Genomic DNA, 18,306 nt, shown 5'->3' with positions numbered 1-18,306 from the left:
CAGATGGTCGTCAGGGTGCGGGTCCAGTGCCTCCCATCTTCATACGATGATGTCCTCTTCTTTGCTTCCTGCCGCAGCTGCTGTTCATGCGTTCTTTATCTGCCCTGTTGAGGGCAGAACAAAGTACTGCAGTGTGCAGATGCCGGGCCACTCTGACCTTTTCCGCCACCTGCGCACTGCAGTACTTTGCTCTGCTCTCAACAGGGCAGACAAAGTACGCCTGCACAGGGGCAAGCAACATGAAGCAAAGAGGACGTCATCGTATGAAGATGGGAGGCGCTGGACCCGCACCGCGACGCCCATCTGAATGGACCGACCATGGATGAGTATAATCTAACTTGTTTTTCTTATCTTTCAGGTTACATTGGGGGCTTATCTACAGCATTACAGAATGCTATAGATAAGCCCCTGATGACGGTGGCCTTAGCTTATAGAATTTTGGGGTGACAGATTCCCTTTATATTTGCAAAAATGTCTACATTTCAGTTTTTTTCAGTCAAGATGGGGTGCAGAGTGTACATTAATGGGAAAAATATGAACTTTTTTTAAATTTACCAAATGGCTGTAATGAAACGAGTGAAAAATTTAAAGGGGTCTGAATACTTTCCGTACCCACTGTAAGTGTCTCTGGTACATGTGAATACTGCCACCACGCGTATCAGACACAGTGACGTCTGAAAGAGGCCTACTGAAAGTGCTGCTAATGGAAGATAATGAATTTATTTCCTCCTGTCAGCTGATGACTTTCAATCATGGGGGCATGCACAGAGTAATTCCAATCACACTTCATAGCAAGAATGATTACATATCAAATAGCACATTTATAGTGTTTTTTTTAACTGTTTTATTACTTTAAAGAAAGGAAAAACTTTACAAATTTGGTTTTTGTCACCATATTCTGAGACCCATGAGTATTTTTTGGTCGATGAGATATATTTTTATATTGGTCTCAGACAAACATAAAAAAATCCTACAGCCTAAAAACCAACATGCAAGGATTTATAGTGTTTAATTTATCATTCATTTCAAGGTTAAGTGAAATTTTAAACCAATGTATATAAGAATATGCAAATTATTTTGCCATTAAAACTCTTTACTTACCGATACCTTTGCATACTAGTGGAGAAGGCTTCCACTGACCTTGACTGCTGCATGTGATAGTATCTGAGTCACTCAAGACATAGCCTTCTTTGCATTCAATCACCAAAACCTCACCCTCCATATAAACCCTTTCAGTGTCCACTTTCAGCTTTGTATTGTCAACCTCCGTAATTCGGCATGTAGCTATGAAGAAAGCATAAAATTAACATTATAATATTAAAAGATGAAATGTAATTTAATATTCCCAGCATACTCTAAATTATAATTTCTTAGATTTCTTGAAATGTGAAAACTAGTATATTACTTAAAATTGTTCACTCGTCGTAGACCGGCACTATGAACATTTGCACATCCTGCTCTAAGTATGTCAAACATATACTGTGGGGGAGAACCAACTAGGGGAGGATAGGTTTAAGAAAAGACTGGAAAAGTAAGTGGTTCTAATGAAATATAGCTGGAGGTCAATTGTCAATAGTCACGATTGCACATAAAAAATATGTTAAAGAGGCAGAGTGTCTCAGGAGCAAAGATGGTCATAAGTTCACCAATCTGTGAACTTGTTTGTCTAAAAATTGTGGAACAATTTAAGAAAAATGTTCATTGATGCAAAAACTGAAATTTCCACCACCTACATTATGTAATTGAAAAATTCAAAGATTCCGGAGAAATCCATGTATACAAGGGACAATTAAAACGGTCAATATTGAATACTCATAATCTTCGTGCACTAAAGCGGCAATGTATAAAAAACAAGCATGATTTAGTAATAACTACATAGCCTCAGGAATATTTCCAGAAATCCTTGTCATGGTTTGCCCTACAGTCCACAAAAGCAAGTTAAAGGGAATCTGTCAGTAGGATCAACCCTACTAAGCCGCCTATATGGCCATGTAGGTAAAAGGAAGATGAATAAAATTATACCATGATGTCTGCGATCTGATGTCTTATTCCTGAGAAATCCACATTTTTCTTATACGTATATGACCTCTTCCAGGCCTTGGGGAGCATGTTGCCTGAAAGATATCCCTGTCTCCAGAGCTTATCAACTATATAATTGTCTAAGGTCTACTTCCGTCTTTCTGTCTGTCTGTAACGGAAATGCCGAAAAAACAGCCAGGACCAATCAGCGACGGGCAGAGTCTGGCGGCAAAATGGCCGCTCCTTACTCCCCGCAGTCAGTGCCCGCTCCATACTCCCCTCCAGTCAGCGCTCACACAGGGTTAATGGCAGCGTTAACGGACCGCGTTAAGCCGCGGTGTAACGCACTCTGTTAACGCTGCTATTAACCCTGTGTGACGAACTTTTTACTATTGATGCTGCCTATGTAGCATCAATAGTAAAAAGATCTAATGTTAAAAATAATACAAAAAAATAAAAAATAGTTATATACTGAACGTCCGTCGGCCCCTCGGATCCAGAACAGGCCTTTCCCGCTCCTCGCGACGCTCCGGTGACCGCTCCATGCAATGCACTCTTGAGACCGGAGCGCGCGAGGAGCATCGGTAAACGCTTCGCCTGGATCCGGGGGCCAACGGAAGGTGAGTATATAACTATTTTTTATTTTAATTCTTTTTTTTTTTAGCAGGGATATGATGCCCACATTGCTATATACTACATGGGCTGTGCAATATACTGCGTGGGCTGTGCAATATACTGCGTGGGCTGTGCAATATACTGCGTGGGCTGTGCAATATACTGCGTGGGCTGTGCAATATACTGCGTGGGCTGTGCAATATACTACGTGGGCTGTGCAATATACTACGTGGGCTTTGCAATATACTACGTGGGCTGTGCAATATACTACGTGGGCTGTGCAATATACTACGTGGGCTGTGCAATACACTACGTGGCCTGTGTTATATACTATGTGAGCTGTGTTATATGCTATGTGGGCTGTTCTACACTCCGTGAACTGTACTATATACTACGTGGCTGTGCTATATACTCCGTGGGCTGTGTTATATACTACATGGCTGTGCTATATACTCCGTGGGCTGTGCTATATACTACGTGGCTCTGCTATATACTACGAAGCTCTGCTATATACTACATGGCTGTGCAATATACTACGTGGATGTGCAATATACTACGTGGCCGGCAGCGAACAATCAGCGACAGGCGCAGTCCGGCCGCGAATTGGCGAGGGATTTGAACCACGCTTTGCTAATTGGTCGCTGCCGGCCGAATTCACTGTATTCAATGTATTATTCTAAAATCTTCATAAATAAACTACATACATATTCTAGAATACCCGATGCGTTAGAATCGGGCTACCATCTAGTTATAAATAAAAGGGGGAGATACCAGTGTGAGACATGTAACTAACACAAAACAGGAGAAATTAACTTTGTCTTCTTGCAAACACATTGTTTTCCAGCTCTCTGAGCTCTGCAGTTTTGCAACATTACAACCCTGTCTGAGAGAAACCTGCAGATGTGTCAGTTATAATCACACAAAAATCTGCAGTGAAAACAGAGAGCGCTCATTACACATCACACTGGTAATGCCCCGTTCTAGTTAAAGCGGTTGCCCACTACTAGCACAACCCCTTCTTGAACTAAATGTTTGGCCCCGATAAAAATAACATTTTTTTTATACTCTCCTCCCATGCTAGTGCAATTCCAGCAGTGTCAGCACTAGAGTTTAGCGACCTTGACCTTTTTAGAGTCGAGCCGGGTTTCGCGAAACCCGACTATCTCAAAAGTCGGGTCGAGTGAAATCGGCCGATTATGACGTAAAGTCGGGATCGACCGAAACACGAAACCCAATGCAAGTCATTTGGGCAGCATAGTCGGCAGTGAGTGGGGGCCAGGAAAACACCTAGAGTGCCCATTTTAATGTCAAAACCATCCATTCTTCTTAATGAAGCTTGTCAAGCGTAATTAACCTTATAATAATTGGAAGGCATTTGAAATTGGGGGTCATTTGGCTAAAGTTGTGGTGGGTAGGGCTGGTTCAAGTAATTAGTGGGCTCAGGAAATCTGGACCACGTCACGGCAGTGGAGCAGGGAGAGGTAAGTATTTCAACTTTGCAAGTGCTGTGAACCTGAGCAAGCAGGGGGGGCCCACTCGTTGGCATTGGCACTGGCACAGGGCCCCTCAAAGTACAGCGGTGTGTTTGCACGGCGGGGGCGCCTCCCACCGGCAGCAACACTTTTGCGTACTATGAGAGGCCCTGTGCCAGTGACGTCGCCAACTAGTATTCCTCCCCCCACCTGATGAAGGAACCTGCACTTTCATCTGCACCTTCCTCTTTGTCCCCGTGTAAGGTGGTATGGTATGCGGGAAGAGGAACCTGACTTTCAGCAGGGTCACAATCTTGCTGTGTAGCGTGCACGGGGAATTTTGCGTTATGGGTCAATGTACCAGCAGACTCATCTATCACTGGCTGGGCAATGGGCAGGATGAGGAGGAAACACAGATATAGGCCCAAAGAATAAAGTTGGCTAAATGCAGTTCAAAATTGGTAACACAGGACTAACCAGGGGGCATTGCAGTGGAGGACAACTGGAATGAGAGGCTGACACAGAGAGTAGGCCCAAATCAGTAAGTAGTCGAAATGCAGTTCAAAATTGGCAACCGTAGTAAACAGGCGGCACAGCTTTGTTCAGTGGAGGAGAACAGCAAGGAGTGGCAGACACCGATAGTAGGCCCCAACCCAACTAGTAGGCCAAATGCAGTCTAACATTAACAACTACTTAACGAGAGCCTGAAAATGGAATTTCAGGACAGGAAACCAGGAGAACAGCAAGGAGCGGCAGACACTGTTAGTAGGCCCCAAACCAACTAGTACGCCAAATGCAGTTGTTCCATTTAACCACAATTTAACGAGAGCCTGAAGATAGAAGCTCAGGAAAGGCAACCTGGAGAACACCTTGGAGTGGAACACACCATCTCTCTCCACCCCATACCCATTTTCTAGGCCTAATGCAGTGTAGTTTTCTACAACTACTAAACGAGAGTCTGAAGACCGAAGCAATGGCAAGGAAACCTGGGGAACACCTTGGAGTGTAACACACCATCTCTCTCCACCCCATACCCAATTTGTAGGCCTAATGCAGTGTAGTTTTCTACAACTACTAAACGAGAGTCGGAAGATCGAAGCAATGGCGAGGAAACCTGGAGAACACCTTGGAGTGTAACACACCATCTCTCTCCACCCCATACCCAATTTGTAGGCCTAATGCAGCCTACTTTCCGACAACTACTAAACGAGAGCATGAAGATCGAAGCTCAGGAAAGGCAACCTGGGGAACACCTTGGAGTGTAACACACCCTCTCTCTCCACCCCATACCCAATTTGTAGGCCTAATGCAGTGTAGTTTTCTACAACTACTAAACGAGAGTCGGAAGATCGAAGCAATGGCGAGGAAACCTGGAGAACACCTTGGAGTGTAACACACCATCTCTCTCCACCCCATACCCAATTTGTAGGCCTAATGCAGCCTACTTTCCGACAACTACTAAACGAGAGCATGAAGATCGAAGCTCAGGAAAGGCAACCTGGGGAACACCTTGGAGTGTAACACACCCTCTCTCTACACCACGGAAGGGTTGATTCTTAGGAAGGAAGGCTGTCGGAAAGAAGCAGGGCGCGTCCGAGGGTGATTATATTCTTATTAGGTATATACTCACCCTCGGACGCGCCCTGCTTCTTTATTTGTAATGAATGTTTATTTGCAATGTGGTTTTGACTTACTCTATTTTTTTGGTAAATAATGATTTTATTATTTTCATTGTTTTGCATCTTCTTGGCAATAATATAAAGAAGACGCGACAGGACAACACTCGGTGGATGCCATATCTGTGTTTTAAATTGAAAAAAACTTTCAGTTAACTACTTGCAGGAGAAAGTTATTGTAGCTGGTAGCCATTTTTAGTACTGTACCAGATTTTTGTTGTATGTGTTTGTTTTTAATGTTAAAATGTCTGCATTTGATATCTCTCCAGTATTTTCTTTTTTATAAGCAAAATACTTATTTTTATATTTTCTGATGTTGGTTCAAGGGGTACACGGGCAGCAGTAGACAGGTCAGTGGAGGCCTAGTGGAAGGAGGGACCGCAGACAGGCTTCGAAGGCCTAACATAATAAATTGGGCTGGCTGTAGGCAATTTAAAATTGGTTCCAGGGGAACACGGGCAGCAGTGGCCTGGTCAGTGTAGTAGTAGTGGAAAGAACGGGCCGCAGACAGGCTTCGAAGGCCTAACATAACAAAAATTGGGATGTAGGCAATTTACAATTGGTTCCAGGGGAACACGGACAGCAGTAGACAGGTCAGTGGAGGCCTAGTGGAAGGAGGGACCGCAGACAGGCTTCGAAGCCCTAACATAATAAATTGGGCTGGCTGTAGGCAATTTAAAATTGGTTCCAGGGGAACACGGGCAGCAGTAGACAGGTCAGTGGAGGCCTAGTGGAAGGAGGGACCGCAGACAGGCTTCGAAGGCCTAACATAATAAATTGGGCTGGCTGTAGGCAATTTAAAATTGGTTCCAGGGGAACACGGGCAGCAGTGGCCTGGTCAGTGTAGTAGTAGTGGAAAGAACGGGCCGCAGACAGGCTTCGAAGGCCTAACATAACAAAAATTGGGATGTAGGCAATTTACAATTGGTTCCAGGGGAACACGGACAGCAGTAGACAGGTCAGTGGAGGCCTAGTGGAAGGAGGGACCGCAGACAGGCTTCGAAGCACTAACATAATAAATTGGGCTGGCTGTAGGCAATTTAAAATTGGGTCCAGGGGAACACGGGCAGCAGTAGACAGGTCAGTGGAGGCCTAGTGGAAGGAGGGACCGCAGACAGGCTTCGAAGGCCTAACATAATAAATTGGGCTGGCTGTAGGCAATTTAAAATTGGTTCCAGGGGAACACGGGCAGCAGTGGCCTGGTCAGTGTAGTAGTAGTGGAAAGAACGGGCCGCAGACAGGCTTCGAAGGCCTAACATAACAAAAATTGGGATGTAGGCAATTTACAATTGGTTCCAGGGGAACACGGACAGCAGTAGACAGGTCTGTGGAGGCCTAGTGGAAGGAGGGACCGCAGAAAGGCTTCGAAGGCCTAACATAATAAATTGGGCTGGCTGTAGGCAATTTAAAATTGGTTCCAGGGGAACACGGGCAGCAGTGGCCTGGTCAGTGTAGTAGTAGTGGAAAGAACGGGCCGCAGACAGGCTTCGAAGGCCTAACATAACCAAAATGTCAATACAATGGTATTGACAGTGCCAGGCATTGAAGGATGTCAGCGCATAGACTAAACATTGGTGGAGCTGTGAGAGAAAATTTTGCAAGTGGTAGAGCACTGTTTGAGCTGAAGGGGGGGGGGGACTGTCTTGTGGCCGGCGGTACAGGCCCAGGGCCCCTCATATTACAACGGTGTGTCTTATTGTACTATGAGGGACCTAGTGGCAGTGCCATCGACCAAAAGCGGGCACACCCACCTCTTCAGACAAACAGTACTCTCACGGGTGCTGGCGCCAAGTGGCGATACCACGGCCCCGTGTGGGGACTTTGGCCATTTAGGGAGGTGTTAACATGTCGGATGCTGGACAATCAGGTGCTGAAAATTACGAGATTGGAAAAGTCATTCAGAATAGTCCACAGGCAAGACCTTTACATAGGAAAGCTAGGTGTCAGCCGGGCAAGGTGGGGCAAAAGATTTCGAAATCCAGTTGTGGTTCATTTTAATGAAGGTTAGATCATCTACATTTTGGGTAGCCAGACGAGTCTTTTTTTCTGTTAGTATTGAACCTGCAGCACTGAATACTCTTTCTGATAGGACACTAGCTGCCGGGCAAGCAAGCTCCTGCAATGCATATTCTGCCAATTCTGGCCAGGTGTCTAATTTTGATGCCCAGTAATCAAATGGGAATGACGGTTGAGGGAAAACGTCGATAAGGGATGAAAAATAGTTAGTAACCATACTGGACAAATGTTGTCTCCTGTCACTTTGAATTGATGCTGCAGTACCTGTCCTGTCTGCGGTCATAGCAAAATCACTCCACAACCTGGTCAGAAAACCCCTCTGGCCAACGCCACTTCTGATTTCTGCCCCTCTAACACCTCTGGTCTGCTGGCCCCTGCAGCTCGTGTTAGAACGATCACGGGCGCTGTGTGCAGGGAATGCCAGAAGCAAACGGTCAACAAGAGTTGATTGTTTGGTTGCTAATATTAGTTCCAAGTTCTCATGTGGCATTATATTTTGCAATTTGCCTTTATAGCGAGGATCAAGGAGGCAGGCCAACCAGTAATCGTCATCGTTCATCATTTTTGTTATGCGTGTGTCCCTTTTGAGGATACGTAAGGCATAATCCGCCATGTGGGCCAAAGTTCCAGTTCTCAAATCTGTGGTTGTGCTTGGTTGAGGGGCAGTTTCAGGCAAATCCACGTCACTTGTGTCCCTCCAAAAACCAGAACCCGGCCTTGCCGCGCCAACAATTTCCACTGGCCCCGGAAAAGCTTCCTCATTAAAAATATAATCATCCCCATCATCCTCGTCCTCCTCTTCGCCCGCTACCTCGTCCTGTACACTGCCCTGGCCAGACAATGGCTGACTGTCATCAAGGCTTTCCTCTTCCTCAGCTGCAGACGCCTGATCCTTTATGTGCGTCAAACTTTGCATCAGCAGACGCATTAGGGGGATGCTCATGCTTATTATGGCGTTGTCTGCACTAACCAGCCGTGTGCATTCCTCAAAACACTGAAGGACTTGACACATGTCTTGAATCTTCGACCACTGCACACCTGACAACTCCATGTCTGCCATCCTACTGCCTGCCCGTGTATGTGTATCCTCCCACAAAAACATAACAGCCCGCCTCTGTTCACACAGTCTCTGAAGCATGTGCAGTGTTGAGTTCCACCTTGTTGCAACGTCTATGATTAGGCGATGCTGGGGAAGGTTCAAAGAACGCTGATAGGTCTGCATACGGCTGGAGTGTACGGGCGAACGGCGGATATGTGAGCAAAGTCCACGCACTTTGAGGAGCAGGTCGGATAACCCCGGATAACTTTTCAGGAAGCACTGCACCACCAGGTTTAAGGTTTGAGCCAGGCAAGGAATGTGTTTCAGTTGGGAAAGGGAGATGGCAGCCATGAAATTCCTTCCGTTATCACTCACTACCTTGCCTGCCTCAAGATCTACAGTGCCCAGCCACGACTGCGTTTCTTTCTGCAAGAACTCGGACAGAACTTCAGCGGTGTGTCTGTTGTCGCCCAAACACTTCATAGCCAATACAGCCTGCTGACGTTTGCCAGTAGCTGCCATAATGGGAGACCTGGTGTGCAACAGTGGCAGCTGCGGATGGAGTGGTTGTGCGACTGCGGTCTGTGGACGAGGTCTCGCTTCTGCAGGAGGACGAGGAGGAGGAGGAGGGGGTGCGAATGGCTACAGCCAACTGTTTCCTAGACCGTGGGCTAGGCAGAACGGTCCCAAACTTGCTGTCCCCTGTGGACCCTGCATCCACCACATTTACCCAGTGTGCCGTGATGGACACGTAACGTCCCTGGCCATGCCTACTGGTCCATGCATCTGTTGTCAGGTGCACCTTTGTGCTCACAGATTGCCTGAGTGAAGGGACGACGCGCTCTTTAACATGCTGGTGGAGGGCTGGGATGGCTTTTCTGGAAAAAAAAGTGTCGACTGGGTAGCTCGTAGCGTGGTACAGCGTAGTCCATCAGAGCTTTGAAAGCTTCGCTTTCAACTAACCGGTAGGGCATCATCTCTAACGAGATTAGTCTAGCTATGTGGGCGTTCAAACCCTGTGTACGCGGATGCGAGGCTAAGTACTTCCTTTTTCTAACCATAGTCTCATGTAGGGTGAGCTGGACTGGAGAGCTGGAGATCGTGGAACTAGCGGGGGTGCCGGTGGACATGGCAGACTGAGAGACGGTGGGAGATGGTATTGTTGCCGCCGGTGCCCTAGATGCAGTGTTTCCTACTACGAAACTGGTGATTCCCTGACCCTGACTGCTTTGGCCTGGCAAAGAAACCTGCACAGATACTGCAGGTGGTGCAGAAAATGGTGGCCCTACACTGCCGGAAGGGATGTTGCGTTGATGAGTAGCTTCATTGGCCGAGGGTGCTACAACCTTAAGGGACGTTTGGTAGTTAGTCCAAGCTTGCAAATGCATGGTGGTTAAATGTCTATGCATGCAACTTGTATTGAGACTTTTCAGATTCTGCCCTCTGCTTAAGGTAGTTGAACATATTTGACATTTGACTTTGCGCTGATCAATTGGATGTTGTTTAAAAAAATGCCAGACTGCACTCTTTCTAGCATCGGATACCTTTTCAGGCATTGCAGACTGAGCTTTAACCGGATGGCCACGCTGTCCTCCAACAGGTTTTGACTTTGCCACGCGTTTTGGGCAAGATACGGGCCCGGCAGATGGAACCTGTTGCGATGTTGATGCCTGCTGCGGCCCCTCCTCCTCCGCTTCAGAACTGCTGCCGCCTGCACCCTGTTCCCCCAATGGCTGCCAATCGGGGTCAAGAACTAGGTCATCTATTACCTCTTCTTGTAGCTCGTGTGCAACTTCGTCTGTGTCACCGTGTCGGTCGGTGGTATAGCGTTCGTGATGGGGCAACATAGTCTCATCAGGGTCTGATTCTTGATCAGCACCCTGCGAGGGCAATGTTGTGGTCTGAGTCAAAGGACCAGCATAGTAGTCTGGCTGTGGCTGTGCATCAGTGCACTCCATGTCAGATTCAACTTGTAATGGGCATGGACTGTTAACTGCTTCACTTTCTAAGCCAGGGACGGTATGTGTAAAGAGCTCCATGGAGTAACCCGTTGTGTCGCCTGCTGCATTCTTCTCTGTTGTTGTTTTTGCTGAAGAGGACAAGGAAGCGACTTGTCCCTGACCGTGAACATCCACTAACGACGCGCTGCTTTTACTTTTACCAGTTTCACGAGAGGAGGCAAAAGAGCTAGAGGCTGAGTCAGCAAGATAAGCCAAAACTTGCTCTTGCTGCTCCGGCTTTAAAAGCGGTTTTCCTACTCCCAGAAAAGGGAGCGTTCGAGGCCTTGTGTAGCCAGACGACGAACCTGGCTCCACAGCTCCAGACTTAGGTGCAATATTTTTTTCCCACGACCACCTGATGCTCCACCACTACCACTACCCTCATTACCAGCTGACAATGAACGTTACCGGCCACGACCTCTTCCACCAGACTTCCTCATTGTTTTAAAAACGTTACCAAACTAACGGTATTTGTTGCTGTCACACAACTTACACGGTGAGCTATAACTTCAGTATGATTTAGCTACCCCTTTACAGGTGGGTGAGACCACAACGAAAATCAGCCACAATGTTACACACTCTGTTGTTGTTGGCAACAAATGAGAGAGATGCCACACACGCAGGACTGTCACTGAAGCGCAAATGTAAATATTAATCTCCCACTGATTTGTGTTTTTTTTTTTAAAAGGGAGACTTTAGAAAAAAAAAAATAATAAAAAAAAATGATTTTTTAAGGAAGAATTTAGAAACCAAATAAAATGAAATGATTGTTTCAGGGAGAATTTAGAAAACAAATAAAACAAAAAATAGGCTTTCTAGGGCCCACTGAGTGAGAGATGACGCACACAGGAGTCAGGAGTGGCACACAAGCCCAGAGGCCAATATTTATCTCCCACTGATTGATTTATTGATTTTTTCAGGTAGAATTTAGAACCCAAATCAACCAAAAAAATAAATAGGCATTCTATGGCCCACTATTTGTGAGAGAGCTGGCACGCTCAGGACTGGCACACAAGCCCAGAGGCCAATATTAATCTCCCACTTTTTTTTTTTTTTCCAGGGAAAATTTATAAACCCAATAAAAAAAATAATAAATAGGCTTTCTATGGCCCACTATCTGAGAGAGAGAGATGGCACGCTTAGGACTGGCACACAAGCCCAAAGGCCAATATTAATCTCCCACTGATTGATTTATTGATTTTTTCAGGTAGAATTTAGAACCCAAATCAAGCAAAAAACTTAATAGGCTTTCTATGGCCCACTGAGTGAGAGATGGCACACACAGGAGTAAGGAGTGGCACACAAGCCCTGAGGCCAATATTTTTCTCCCACTGATTGATGTAGTGATTTTTTCAGGTAGATTTTAGAACCCAAATCAAGCAAAAAAATAAATAGGCTTTCTATGGCCCACTGAGTGAGAGATGACACAGACAGGGATGGCACTCTAGCAGAAATGCCAATCTTAATATCCCACAAAAAAAAAAAGGAACTGTCCTTCAATTACTATCTCCCTGCAGTAATCTCAGCCAGGTATGGCAGGCAGCAATAAGGAGTGGACTGATGCACAAATTAAATAAAAAGTGTGGACAAACAAACAAGATAGCTGTGCAGAAAAGAAGGAACAAGTGCTTTGTAAAAAGCAGTTGGTTTGCACAGCGGCGTACACACAGCAATGCAGCTATCAGGGAGCCTTCTAGGGCAGCCCAATGAGCTACAGCGCTGAGGGGAAAAAAAAAAAAAATGTAGCTTCCACTGTCCCTGCACACCGAAGGTGGTGTTGGGCAGTGGAAATCGCTACAGCACAAGCGGTTTGGTGGTTAATGGACCCTGCCTAATGCTATCCCTGCTTCTGACGAAGCGGCAGCAACCTCTCCCTAAGCTCAGATCAGCAGCAGTAACATGGCGGTCGGCGGGAACGCCCCTTTATAGCCCCTGTGACGCAGCGGACAGCAAGCCAATCACTGCAATGCCCTTCTCTAAGATGGTGGGGACCAGGATCTATGTCATCACGCTGCCCACACTCTGCGTTTACCTTCATTGGCTGAGAAATGGCGCTTTTCGCATCATTGAAACGCGACTTTGGCGCGAAAGTCGCGTACCGCATGGCCGACAACGCACAGGGGTCGGATCGGGTTTCATGAAACTCGACTTCGCCAAAAGTCGGCGACTTTTGAAAATGTTCGACCCGTTTCGCTCAACCCTAGTCAGCACTCTCGGTCCCGGATCTCTATTGTGTGGTGTTACAACATTTGGTGCCAGGCGCCCAAAAAGCGTTGGCATCATTGTCTCCACACGGATTGAACATGAAGTGGAAGTCCGGGCAGCAGCTGATCCCTGCCTTTCTATTCATGCTCAATCCGTACGAAGGCGGAGACAGTGACGCCATAGCTTATTGGGTACAACGTGTCACAACAATGCACAAGAGCCCAGGGAGCATGAGTGCCAACACTGCAGAAACAGCGCCAGCACGGGAAAGGAGTATAGGCTTGCTTTTTTTTTTTTTATATAAATCTGGGCCAAACATTTAGTTCAAGAAGGGGCTGTCCTAGTAGTGGACAACCCCTTTAAAGGAAGCTCTGGAGTAAGCTCCAGAGATATCTTACAGGCAATGTACTGCCCGCAGCCTGGAAAAGATCATTTACATAAAATGAAAAAAAAAAAAGATTGATCAAAAACAAGGCATCTGATATGAGGCATACACATCGGACATTTTTCATAGTATAGATAGGTGAAATGTAGTGAAAGACTCCCTTTAAAGATCTGTCATGCACAGAAACAATACATCTGTACAATCCAGAAATGCCACAGTCTTCTCTGGTTTAAAGCGAATTTAAAATGAACTGAGGCAACCTGTAAAATTGTTCTGTGGTTAGGTTAATCAAAATTTGAATTTTTCTCATTATGGAAACCACAAATGCGGTGTCCTGTGGGCTCAAGAGGGACAATCCATCTTGTTATAAGAATACAGGTCAAAAGACGGCATCTCTGATGGTGTGGGGATGCCCTAGTGGTTATAAGAAAAAAAAGGGGTTTGCTACCATGCTAGCAAAGTTGAAAAAATAATGCTCTCAGTGTGAAAAACAAGATAATCTTGTAGTTATGATCAATGGCTAACAAAAATAAAATGAATGATGTTACAAAGCAAGATTTCAGGACTTATGTCCCTTACTCAGGCATGATATAAAAGTTTCTAAAGAAACATAAATCTATGCACAAACAGCAAAAAAAATAAGGGCATGGTACATATGGTCAATATGCCTTGATAGTGCATATAGAAATGAGTAATGTTCATAAGACAGACCCAATCAATCCCTAAGAATCCTGAAGAGTACAATGTATTCACACATCTTACTACATGTTATACCTAAGAAAAAGATATGAAATAAAGACATTTACTGCACAAATCCTTGCAATAATTAGGGATCTCTATCCGAAAAGCGTTTGCGCGTAATTCCCTGGTGAGGTTGTGACTGTCACGGACTATCCATTTTATGCTTTATAATTAATAAAAAGTTTAAATTTTTATTTAAGATCACTATGCTGGATTTTCTACTATTTTTCTGAATACATTCCCACTGCTGGTATTCATGCAGTGTTCACTTGAATGGGTGAGCGGACTTTTTTTTCTTTTTCTGTAAAGCAACAATATGACTGATATGAACAATTTCAGTTGGCAGCGATGAACATTCTCTCTGTAAAGTCCATATATTAAAAATCAAACTTGAGTTCGCTAATTAGGCAAGTTATTTGAAAATGTTGAAAAGTGTTCAGTATGTGTGTCTTTGTGCCCACTGTTTAGGACAGAGTTTCCCAACCAGTAGCTTTCAGACTTTCTGCATGTAGGTCCCCATTGACCAAACACTAGACCATTTCTTCAATACGACTTGCCATATTAGAAAATGACTTTATTCCTTAACCCCTTCACCCCGAAGCCTGTTTTCAACTTCCTGACCAGGCCATTTTTTTCAATTCTGACCACTGTCAATTTATGAGGTCATAACTCTGAAACGCTTCAACGGATCTTGGTGATTCTGAGAATGTTTTCTCGTGACATATTGTACTTTATGATAGTGGTAAAAATTTCTTCAAGTTGAATTTCGTTATTTGTGAAAAAAAACAAAAATTTGGCGAAAATTTTGAAAATTTAGCAATTTTTCAACTTTTAATTTTTATTTTTAGAGAGATGTCACAAAAATTAGTTCATAAATAACATTTCCCACATGTGTAATATACATCAGCACAATTCTTGAACCAAAATATTTTTTGGTCAGGAAGTTACATGGGTTAAAAGATGACCTGCGATTTTTCATTTTTTCAATAAAATTTAGGAATCCATTTTTCTTAGGGACCACCTCACACTTGAAGTTACTCTGAGGGGTCTACATAACAGAAAATACCAAAAAGTTACACCATTCCAAAAACAGCACCCCTCAAGGTATTCAGAACCACATTCAAGAAGATTATTAACCCTTCGGGTGCTTCACAGGAGCTGAAGCAATGTGGAAGGAAAAAATGAACATTTAACTTTTTAGTCACAAAAATGATCATTCGGCAACAATTTGTTTATTTTCACAAGGGTAAAAGGAGAAAATGATCAACTAAAGTTGGTGATCAATTTCTCCTGAATATGCCGACCCATATGTGGGGGAAAACCACTGCTTGGGCGCACAGCAGGGCTCGGAAGGGAAGGAGTGTCTTTTGACTTTTTGAACGCAAAATTGGCTGGAATTGAGAGTGGATGCCATGTTGTGTTTGAAGAGCCCCTGATGTGCTTAAACATTGGACAATCCCCACAAGTGACCCCATTTTGGAAACTAGACCCTTTAACGAACTTATGTAGCTGTGTGGTGAGCACTTTGAACCCCCAGGTGCTTCACAGAAGATTATAACGTAGAGCCGTGAAAAAAAAAATTTTTCCACAAAAATTATCTTTTAGCCCAAATTTTTTTATTTTCACAAAGGTAACGAGAAAAAACCCCCACTAAAGTTGTTGCACATTTTCTCCTGAATACGCTGATACCCCATATGTGGGGGAAAACCACTGTTTGTGCGCACGGCAGGGCTCAGAATGGAAGGAGAGAAGTTTTGGCTTGCAGACTTTGATGGAATGGTCTGCAGACATCATGTTGCGTTTGCAGAGCTCCTGATGTGCCTTAACAGTGGAAATCCTCCACAATTGACCCCATTTTGGAAACTACACCTCAGAAGGAATTTATCTAGTGGTATAGATTTATAGTAATAACTATAATACTTTTGGTTTTAGTGTATGAATTTATAATGTGGCAGTATGTGTAAGATGTGCTCGGTACATCAGATTATAGATGTGTTGTGTCAGAAGGCTATAAACTAATTTTATTAATTTGTGCTACTAGGTTCTTTTTCAAAGCTCTTTGAAAAAGAACCTAGTGTTCGAAACGCGTAGCATGCTGCTATCTCCTCTCCTATGAACCATGTTTTTGGACCTTGGATTTTAACTTTAATAAATTGGATATTTTTGGAAGCTGGATTTTTTCTTCTATCCCTGTTCTAGTACCCCCTCCCTCCAATTGATTTTTTTGCGCACTTTTTTGCGCTTTTTTCCTGTGCGCAGCGTCCCGCGCAGAGCATTCGTGCTTTTCCTGTGTCCGCAGCGCTTTGATCAGTATCGCTGCTGATCAGAGACTGCGCCACATGACTTTTTCTTTTTTTAAGCTAGTTAGTGTAGCGGACTTCGCAGTACTGCAGGAATTAAGTACAGTCATTGATAGACCATTATTTTTAATCTTTAAAGACTCCATAATAACAGGGTCTGTACCACAGGACTGGCGTATAGCAAATGTGGTGCCAATATTCAAAAAGGGGACAAAAACTGAACTCGGAAATTATAGGCCAGTAAGCTTAACCTCTACTGTGGGTAAAATCCTGGAGGGCATTCTAAGGGATGCTAAGCTGGAGTATCTGAAAAGGAATAACCTCATGACCCAATATAAACAGGGGTTTACTGGGGACCGTTCCTGTCAGACTAATCTGATCAGCTTCTATGAAGAGGTAAGTTCTGGACTGGACCAAGGGAACCCAGTGGACGTAGTGTATATGGACTTTTCAAAAGCTTTTGATACGGTGCCACACAAAAGGTTGATACATAAAATGAGAATAATGGGGATAGGGGAAAATATGTGTAAGTGGGTTAAGAGCTGGCTCAGGGATAGGAAACAAAGGGTGGCTATTAATGGAGCACACTCGGACTGGGTCGCGGTTAGCAGTGGGGTACCACAGGGGTCAGTATTGGGCCCTCTTTTTAACATATTTATTAATGATCTTGTAGGGGGCACACAGAGCAGAATTTCAATATTTGCAGATGACACTAAACTCTGCAGGGTAATCAATACAGAGGAGGACAATTTTATATTACAAGATGATTTATGTAAACTAGAAGCTTGGGCTGATAAATGGCAAATGTGCTTTAATGGGGATAAATGTAAGGTCATGCACTTGGGTAGAAGTACGGTAATAATATGTGTAACTATGTGCTTAATTCTAAAACTCTGGGCAAAACCGTCAATGAAAAAGACCTGGGAGTATGGGTGGATGACAAACTCACATTTAGTGGCCAGTGTCAGGCAGCTGCTACAAAGGCAAATAAAATAATGGGATGCATTAAAAGAGGCATAGATGCACATGAGGAGAACATAATTTTACCTCTATACAAGTCACTAGTTTGACCACACTTAGAATACTGTGCACAGTTCTGGTCTCCGGTGAATAAGACAGACATAGCTGAACTGGAGCGGGTGCAGAGAAGAGCGACCAAGGTTATTAGAGGACTGGGGGGTCTGCAATACTAAGATAGGTTATTACACTTGGGGCTATTTAGTTTGGAAAAACGAAGGCTAAGGGGTGATCTTATGTTAATGTATACATATAAGAGGGGGCAGTACAAAGACCTTTCTGATGATCTTTTTAATCATAGACCTGAGACAGGGACAAGGGGGCATCCTCTACGTTTGGAGGAAAAAAGGTTTAAGCATAATAACAGACGCGGATTCTTTACTGTAAGAGCAGTGAGACTATGGAACTCTGCCGTATGATGTTGTAATGAGCGATTCATTACTTAAATTTAAGAGGGGAATGGATACATTTCTGGAAAAGTATAATGTTACAGGGTATATATACTAGATTCCTTGTTAGGGTGTTGATCCAGGGAACTAGTCTGATTGCCGTATGTGGAGTCGGGAAGGAATTTTTTCCCCAATGTGGAGCTTACTCTTTGCCACATGGGGTTTTTTTTTGCCTTCCTCTGGATCAACATGTTAGGGCATGTTAGGTTAGGCTATGGGTTGAACTAGATGGACTTAAAGTCTTCCTTCAACCTTAATAACTATGTTACTATGTAGTACTGCGGTTTGCGGGAAAGCAGTTCCCACAAAGCAGTACTAGTACGGCGTATGTCAGGAAGGGGTTAAAGCTGTTAGTAACTTTTTATATAGGAG

At 44.4% G+C, this 18,306-nt stretch overlaps 1 protein-coding gene across 5 annotated transcripts in view; it reads right to left on the bottom strand.

The window, feature by feature from the left end:
- LOC138669636 (complement decay-accelerating factor-like) overlaps nucleotides 1–18,306 on the bottom strand; it is a 227,758-nt gene that overhangs the window by 34,437 nt on the left and 175,015 nt on the right. For 4 of the 5 annotated variants that reach the window (XM_069756294.1, XM_069756290.1, XM_069756292.1 and 1 more), the window contains one exon: nucleotides 1,102–1,284. In XM_069756294.1, the coding sequence (XP_069612395.1) occupies nucleotides 1,102–1,284 (183 nt within the window). The remainder of the gene's footprint in view (nucleotides 1–1,101; nucleotides 1,285–18,306) is intronic. The other variant, XM_069756291.1, reaches the window with a different exon arrangement.

Source organism: Ranitomeya imitator, chromosome 3 (assembly GCF_032444005.1).
Source record: "Ranitomeya imitator isolate aRanImi1 chromosome 3, aRanImi1.pri, whole genome shotgun sequence".
In the NCBI taxonomy this organism is placed as follows: Eukaryota; Metazoa; Chordata; class Amphibia; order Anura; family Dendrobatidae; genus Ranitomeya; species Ranitomeya imitator.
The sequence above is the reverse complement of the archived record's forward strand: the minus strand, read 5'-3'. Positions and strand labels throughout refer to the sequence as shown.